The following is an 8,806-nucleotide window of genomic DNA, read 5'->3' on the forward strand; positions in this document are numbered from 1 at the left end:
AAGAATCGGGAAGGCCTCCCCCAACCTCACAGGCAGAGGAAGTGCGTCATTTCGTCCGTCTCGCAGAGCATTTCGGGAATTGTAGTGCGATTGTGGGGGGGCGCTGAGAAGCCGACTGTGTAACCCTTTGGAGACCAAAGCGCGTGCACAGCTGGAGCAGACCTGGCAGGCGCTCAGTGCACATCCTTTAACAGACGGGGCCCTGGCTCTGAAGCCGTCAGTCCTCTCTGTCCTCATCCTGTTGCCTGTGGGCCTCCCTCGAGGCTAGTACCTAAGGACTCTGGGGGAGGATAAAGTGCCAAGTAGACACCCCTCTCCAAGACAGTTGCCTGCTTCCCGTTCCCTGAAATCATCCAATCAGAACCTCTCCGCCCCATCTCAAAAAGCTGCTGCCTTCCTAACCCGTCATTGGCCCTTCTCGAAGGGGCGGGATTCTCAGAGAGGGCAAGACTGTTCTCTAAAACTGCTCAGCAAATCAGAGCAGAAAGTGCTTTGCCCGAGTCTGGGCGTGCTGTCTCCGGACTGTAGTCCCAGCACTAGGGAGTCTGAAGCAGGAGGACTGCAGCAAGTCTGAAGCCAGCCTAGGCTTCAAAGGCTAGCCTTCTAGGCCAGCCTAAGCTAAAGAATAAATCAAGTCTCAAAAAAGAAGAGGGGAAAGTTGCATGCCCAGAACTTGCCCGCCCCCAAGCAATTACGAGTCCACGGTCCGTTCCCTGGACCCTGTGTGCGAACCCCGACTTCACGGCGAGGCACAGGGGAAGGCTTAAGCACACAGAGGCCAGCGCGCGCCCACTCTTCCCGCCACTGCTTTCTGCCCAGTCCCCTTTAAGAAGCAGCCCCGGCGGGACTACATTTCCCAGAAGGCTTTGCCCGCGCGTTATGTAACTTTCCCTGCGAAGCGGCCTCTGGGGCAGAAGAAGGAGGTGGAGGCGGCGGCCGTGGCGGCGGCGGCCGTTGCAGCGGCGTCGGCGTCGGCGCGAGCGGCGGGAGCCCGGGGCGGCGGCGCCCGAGGCCCATCCAAGAGCTGGAGCTGTGCATCTCGGCTTCCCGCGCGGGCCGGACGGGGGCGCCGCCGACGTGCGTGCTCGCGGCTTGCCTTTTCCACGGGAGGCGGGAGTGCGGAGGAAAGAAGCAAGGAGAGGAAAAAAAAAAAAAAAGGCGGAGGGCCCAGGGGGCGGGGAAGGGGGGCCGGGCCTGAATCCGGCGGGGAGGCCGAGCCCGAGCGCGGCTGGACTGGGCGGCTCGCGCGCCCGTCCCCGGGCCCGGCGGAGCGGACGTGGGCGGCGGGTGCACGGCGGGGGCGCCCGGCGGCGCTCCGGGGGGCGCCATGGCGTCGGTGCAAGCGTCCCGCCGCCAGTGGTGCTACCTGTGCGACCTGCCCAAGATGCCGTGGGCCATGGTGTGGGACTTCAGCGAGGCCGTGTGCCGCGGGTGCGTGAATTTCGAGGGCGCGGACCGCATCGAGCTGCTCATCGACGCCGCCCGCCAGCTCAAGCGCAGCCACGTGCTCCCCGAGGGCCGCTCGCCGGGACCCCCGGCGCTCAAGCACCCGACCTCCAAGGACCTGGCCTCGGCGGGCGCCCAGGGCTCCCAGCTGCCACCCCCGCAGGCCCAGGCGCAGCCATCGGGCACCGGAGGTAGCGTCTCCGGCCCGGACCGCTACGACAGGGCTACTTCGTCCACCCGCCTGGCGCTGCCTTCGCCGGCGTTGGAGTACACCCTGGGGTCCCGCCTGGCCAACGGGCTGGGCCGCGAGGAGGCGGTGGCGGAAGGAGCGCGCAGGGCTTTGCTTGGCTCCATCCCCAGCTTGATGCCCCCCGGGCTGCTGGCAGCTGCGGTGTCTGGCCTCGGAGGCCGGGCCCTGACGCTGGCACCTGGCTTGAGCCCCGCGCGTCCACTGTTCGGCTCCGATTTCGAGAAGGAGAAGCAGCAGAGGAATGCGGACTGTCTGGCAGAACTGAACGAGGCCATGCGGGGCCGGGCGGAGGAGTGGCACGGGCGTCCCAAGGCCGTGCGGGAGCAGCTCCTGGCGCTGTCCGCCTGTGCCCCGTTCAATGTCCGCTTCAAGAAGGACCACGGGCTGGTGGGAAGGGTGTTCGCCTTCGATGCCACGGCCCGCCCTCCTGGCTACGAGTTCGAGCTGAAGCTCTTCACCGAATACCCCTGTGGCTCTGGCAATGTGTACGCGGGGGTCCTGGCGGTGGCTCGCCAGATGTTTCATGATGCTCTTCGAGAGCCGGGCAAGGCCCTGGCCTCATCGGGCTTCAAGTACCTCGAGTATGAACGCCGCCACGGCTCAGGGGAATGGCGCCAGTTGGGAGAGCTGCTTACCGATGGGGTCCGCAGCTTCCGGGAGCCCGCTCCTGCGGAGGCCCTGCCCCAGCAGTACCCAGAACCGGTCCAGGCCGCTCTGTGTGGCCCACCACCGCGAGCCCCGTCCCGGAACCTGGCGCCCACGCCACGCCGGCGCAAGGCATCCCCTGAGCCCGAGGGCGAGTCAGCTGGGAAGATGACTACGGAGGAGCAGCAGCAGCGGCACTGGGTGGCACCAGGTGGCCCATACTCCACAGACACACCTGGTGTGCCCTCACCCATTGCTGCCCTCAAGAATGTGGCCGAGGCCCTGGGCCACTCGCCCAAGGACCCTGGCGGGGGTGGCGGCCCTGTGCGCACCGGGGGCGCTAGCCCGGCAGCTTCCTCCACCACCCAGCCACCAACCCAGCATCGCTTGGTGGCGCGCAACGGAGAGGCAGAAGTCAGCCCCACGGCCGGGGCTGAAGCTGTCAGCGGGGGTGGCGGCGGCACAGGGGCGACCCCTGGAGCCCCCTTGTGCTGTACCCTGTGCAGAGAGAGGCTGGAAGACACCCACTTCGTTCAGTGTCCCTCGGTACCCGGACACAAGTTCTGCTTCCCTTGCTCCCGAGAGTTCATCAAGGCGCAGGGCCCAGCTGGAGAGGTGTACTGCCCCAGCGGAGACAAGTGTCCGCTGGTGGGCTCCTCTGTCCCCTGGGCCTTCATGCAGGGCGAGATCGCTACCATCCTTGCAGGAGACATCAAGGTCAAGAAAGAAAGGGACCCCTAGACCGCCAGTGCCATCAGGCTACCTCCCCCTCCCCCTCGACCACCCACCGCAGCTGCGGATAAATTATTCCCTACCCCACCCAACCCAGTACCACCCTAACCTGTGTACATATCCTTTTCCCCTGTCCGGATGGATCCCCTGGGGTAGATACATTGTGGGTGGGGGGAGAGCTTGTGGCTCCTGTCAGAGCTGGTGTTTGGAGTTCCTGGGCCTCCGATTCCCTTCTCCTCTCTTGGCTTGGCTTTTCTGCGTTGGTAGTTGGGGGAAGAGGTACCCCGCTTGTCCTTGAGAAGGGACCTCCTGAGGACTCGCTCTTTATAAACGAAGCAAAAGCATTTTATTGTCCCCGTCTCCCACCCTTTTCCTCCAATAAACCTAAAGATGGGTTGGTTTTTTTTTTTTCCCCCTTCCCCTTGGTCCCTTTAGTTGTGTGAGATGTCGCGCCCCCTTCAGGACTGGACGTGTCCTGCGCGAGAGAGGACTTCTACGATGTGACCACTAGGTGGCGCCCTTTGTCCAGCGTGCGGCTGTTCGTAGTGTATGTTTGCTGTGCTCTCATTAAAAGGTGTAGTCGAGGCCGGTTTTGCAGACGATGGAACTGTGGTTGACATGATTTGACTCCTGCTTGGGGACCACAGACAAGCCGGGGAACAGGGGTGCGCTGTAGCTGGCCGATACTCTAAATGTGGAGACCATCAGAGGAGGTTGAAGTGGAGGCTTCCTAGAGCAGTGTAGGTGAAGGTGTATTTTTCTAAGGGAACTAATTGCCCACGGAAAAAGTAAGTTTTACCTTCCCGGTAAACAGAATACGTCTTGTACGATGATTTCCTGCTTCAGATGGTGCCCGAGAGATGGACACACCTGAGACACCTGAACTGGGTGTACGTACATCCTTCATATGGGAACAGGGGCGGCCACCTTAGAACACCCCAGGAGCTGAGTAAAAGGCTTCCACCCGCCGCGGCTGCTTCTGATGTGTGCACGGCCTTGTCCCGCACCTGTCCTGGGTGACTGATCATTAACCAGGATTTCCTGCTCACTGGCGTCACGGGGCGGGGTCTAGGGCCTAGGCAGATTGTGGCAAAACAAGGGTTAAAAAGAGGGGGAGGCCCAGGAGCCCTTCCCCGTTCTGCGACCCTGACTTGGAGATTCCGGGAAGGGTTGGAGTGCGGAGCCAAAGAGACGGTAGATGCGCTGCGCAGTGAGTCAGGGCATCCTGCTGCTGCACAGCGCTCATCTCTGAGACCCAAGGGTGCTCCCGATCTCCCTCCCAGGTGCTCCCTAACCTGAACATGAAGAATCATCACATGCCCTTCTGTGTACTACCTGGGTGCCCCCCATTCACCTGAAGACGGGTCGCCCCGGTTATCTGCAGGATCCTGAGTTCTTGGACTCAGGGTTCCGTTCTCCCCACCTCAGTGGTGAGCATTTAAGTACTCAGGCAACCCCGCACTACCAGCCTGGGGCTCAGGGCAGGGCTGGGAAAATCACCCCTGATTAAATACACCAGGTGATAAGCTGCAGCAGGGGTGGTGCTGCTCGTAGCACCTCCTTCAGAAGTCTCCCTGATTGATCCAGGGCTGCAGCTCCAAGTAGTGGGGCTTTCACCCTCCCCCTAAATCCTCAGGGATAGAGGCCTCCCCACACCTGGCCACTCTGCTCCAGGAAGGGCTCACAGCTGTGGAAGACACCTGGTCCTTTAAGAGCAGCTGGTAGGTGGGTGGGGGGCAGGGGAGTCACCCCCAGCCTGGCTGCTGTGTATTTTAGATAGAGGTTGAGTTAACTATTAACAGAACAGACAGCCTGACCTGTGTGGGTGTGGGGGCTGGGTCAGTTGTGACCAGGTGGGGTAAGGGTGGAGGGATTTGGGATTTGTTTGGGGACCAGGGAGAAAGCAGAGAGAATGAGAAAAATGCTGCAGAAAGATCTAGAAAACGTGGGGAACAAGAGGTGAGGAAGAAAGGAGCAAGGGGCCAGTTGGTAAGGGCTGGGGGTGTGTCTCAGTGGTAGAGCCCCTGCCCAGAATCCCCCAGTGAGGGGCTGGGGTGTGTCTCAGTGGTAGAGCCCCTGCCCAGAATCCCCCAGTGAGGGGCTGGGGTGTGGCTCAGTGGTAGAGCCCCTGACTAGAATCCCCCAGTGAGGGGCTGGGGTGTGACTTGGTGGCAGAGGGATTACCTAAGATCCACCAGTGATGAGCTGGGGGCGTGGCTCAGTGGCACCTGCCTAGAATCCTCCAGTGAGGGGCTGGGAAGCTTTTGCTCAGTGGCAGAGCCCCTGCCTAAGCATCTGGGAGACCATGGGTTCCATCCCAACACCACAATTTTTTTTTTTTAATTCACTGAGCCAGAGACATGGGAGGAAAAAGAGAGAACCTCAAAAATAAGGCAAAAACGGATTAAAACAGCCGAGGGGGTGGTGGTGGTATCGCACACCTTTAATCCCAGGACTTGGGAGACAGAGGGAGGCAGATCTCTGAGTTCAAGGCCAGCCTGGACTTCAGAGCTAACTCCAGGACAGCCAGGGTTACACAGAAACTCTGTCTCGAGAATCCAAAAAGAAAAAAAAAAAAAAAAAAAAAAAAGGAAATAAACAAGATGAAAGGTTGAGAAAGGTGGACAGACCAAGATGCCAATAACAGACTTGGAAGCTATGAGGATGGGATGGGATGCAGAATAATACCCGTAATCCCAGCACTCAGGAGGCTGAGGCACAAATATCAACACAAGTTCTAGGCCAGCCTGGGCTGCATGGGAACAGTCCATCTCAGAACGCCAGCAAAGGAGAAGAGAACAAAAAGCAGGTAGTGACTTCAAACTTGCTCAGACTAGGAAGTTTCCAGAAAGAGAGAAAGCAGAAGACCTCTGGATGAAGGACAAGGCCAGGCCTGTCCTGGATCCTTGATTGCCTCCCCACGTGGCGAGAACAGTCTGGCTAGTTCTTCCTTATCCATCCAGCTTAGTTCACTTGCCACCTCATCTGGGAAGCCTCCCTGTCTCCCAGGCTGCGTAAAAGGACATTTCTGGGTTCCCACAGTCCCCTGGATTCCTTCACCCCAGACTTGCCCGTTTTGGACCGGGGCTGCCTCACTATAGGACTGTGAGCCCCCTGAAGGGAAGACCAGGGTTGTCTTGGTTACCGCTATGCCCACAGCATCACCCAGCCCAGGGCACAAATAAACAGTAAAAAACGTCTCAGCCACCATTGTGTGACAAGTCCTGGGTCAGACATCGCAGTTTAGAATGAAACAAGATTGTGAATGCAGCTTCTGACCCCAGAAGCTACCATTCAAACGAGAGACAGACCCTTGAAACATGGCAGCCCTGGGAGCTGAAGACAGGTCAGGCAAAGGGATCGAAGGTCGATGTTTTTAGAACAGGTTCATTGAGAAATAAAGGAAAAGAAAGAGCAAGCCTAGAGAAGTTGGTGCGGCTGACATGTGCAAAGGTCCTGAGGTAGTAAGCTACTTGGTTCCTCACAGAAGCGACCATGAGCCAGAGCAAGTAGACGGACAGACAGACTCAGAGACCCCACAAAGGGGAAGGCCACCTAAGGACCTGAGGACAACCAGGGACAATGGGTACAGACAGCAATGTGGTGAAGACCTATTCTTTCCAGAACTTTCCCCACAAGCCTCCCAGGCCCTGGAAAAAAATAATTCTGGGTCCCCCGTCTGCCTCCCTGTGCCCTGCCCACTCACACCTCGGGCAGAGGAAGCTGGCAAGCCCCACAGGAACCTTTGTGTGGGGGGGGGGCAGTGAGTAGGGCGGGTGGCAGGGACCAAGGGAGAGGAGTGCCGAGCAGGCGGGCAGCGGGCAGTCACTACACAAAGGCCCCAGTGTCTGCCCCTCCTGCCCCCATACAGATATAAATAAGATGTGCATATACCTTTTTATATATACCAGCGGGCTGGGGCAGAGGCTGGGGGCCGCTCTGTCCCCAAAGGGCCAAGGCACAGCAGAGTCTGCCACTGTGGCCAAGACTTGAACTAAGGACGGAGAAGCTTCCACGGTGAAGAGCAGCTTGAGAGCCCAGACTGGGAAAGTGACAGAGTAGCCGATTCTGAAGTTGGAGACAAATCTGAGAAACAAACTTGGCCGGCAAGAAGAAAAAGGATGGAGAAAAGGGTTATGGCAGGGAAAGTCGGAGCCGCAGGAACTCAGGCGAAAGGACATAGGTACAGAAAGAAAGTAAGAGATTAAAACACTGGGAGCATGGGTGTGGTGACCTGTAACCCCAGCACCTGGGAAGTGAAGTTTGGAGGAGTGAGTTCCAGGTCCTCCTGGGCTACAAACTGAGTTTGAGACCAGCCTGGGCTGCAGATCTCAAACAAACAAAACATCCCTAACCCATTATAAAAAGATAAAGAAAAAGAAAAACCAGGCTAGGCATGTAGTTCCCTTGGCAGAATGTTTGACTAGTGTGTAAGAAGTTCTGGGTTCAATACCCAACACCTCCTAATGGCATTATGGCCATAGAAGGAAGAGGAACAGGAGTCCAAGGTTATCCCGGCTACATAGTGAACTAACTCCAGGTCAGCCTAAGCTACATGAGACCCTAGAGGGTAGTTCTCAACCTGTGAGTCCTGACCCCTTTGGGATCAAACCTTTTCACAGGGATCACCTAAGAACGTACGCATACCAGATATTCACGTTACAACTCATAATAGCAAAATTACAGTTCCAAAGTAGCAGCGAAAATAATTTTATGGTTTATGCGGTCACCACAACCTGAGGAACTAACTGTACTAAAGAGTCTTAGCATCAGGAAGGTTGAGAACCTCTGCTCTAGAGAGACAGACAGACGGAGACCCAGAGAGAGACCGGGCTAAGGCCAAAGCTGTGACTGTGGGTGTGGGGAAGCTGGGGGCATGTCAGCGGGCTGTGGTCCAGCTGGGCCAGGAGCAGCTCTAAGGGTAAGGAGCAGAGGTGAGGGAGGGGCCCCTGGCCTCCGGATCCTCGTGTTTACCTGAGGCAGGCATGGCAAACAGGCGTCCAGCCTGGACCACAGCAGCCAGGGTAGGCTGGGCCGGGCCGCAGTCCTGGCACCAGCGGACCCGACACTCCCACCTGTGGCCTGAGTGGTGAGTAACACACACACTGGCACCAGGGTAGATGGTGACACATTCGTGGACAGACACAGTGACGCACAGTGACCAATATAGGCAGGTCGGCTGTGACAGGTCTGAAGGACCAAGACTCAGGGAAAGAGAGTGGCAGGTAAAGGTGTTTTTATGCGTAGGCCCAGTGACAGGCAGGTGACAAGAGACAGGCAGTAACAAGACACAGAAGCACACACACCAGCATACTGAAAGACACTGGACACTGTCACAGAACAACAGAGAATCGATGCCAAAATGGCACCAAGAAATACAAAGAGCTGTATGACAAACAGGACCCGAACACACACACACACACACACACACACACACACACACACACACACACACACACCCCGCTGGTCTCTGTCGGCCATACCCAGTTGAGGCAGGACATGGAGGGAACCCTCTGAACAACAGAGGTCTGGGCCACTGAGTCTAGGCCACATGGCCTGCCTAAGATCCCAATCATTAGCTGTGTGACCTTGATCAAGCCAAGACACCCTTCTTCCTCAGCTTTTGCCCATGATAAAGTGAGGGGCCCTAGAAAAAAGAATTATTCAAATTACAACTTGTCAAGTTGTTTTCTTTTTTTTCTTAAGAGACATAGACTCACATGTAGCCTCCTG

At 57.7% G+C, this 8,806-nt stretch overlaps 1 protein-coding gene across 1 annotated transcript; it reads left to right on the forward strand.

Annotated features, from left to right (window-relative positions):
- The first annotated feature begins 917 nt into the window (after positions 1-917).
- Positions 918-3,677, forward strand: Irf2bp1 (interferon regulatory factor 2 binding protein 1). The gene has a single exon (XM_036182913.1). It carries the CDS (start codon positions 1,328-1,330, stop codon positions 3,080-3,082), a length of 1,755 nt encoding a protein of 584 aa, XP_036038806.1. The 5' UTR covers positions 918-1,327; the 3' UTR covers positions 3,083-3,677.
- Positions 3,678-8,806: the final 5,129 nt, after the last annotated feature.

Source organism: Onychomys torridus, chromosome 1, assembly GCF_903995425.1.
Source record: "Onychomys torridus chromosome 1, mOncTor1.1, whole genome shotgun sequence".
NCBI lineage: Eukaryota > Metazoa > Chordata > Mammalia > Rodentia > Cricetidae > Onychomys > Onychomys torridus.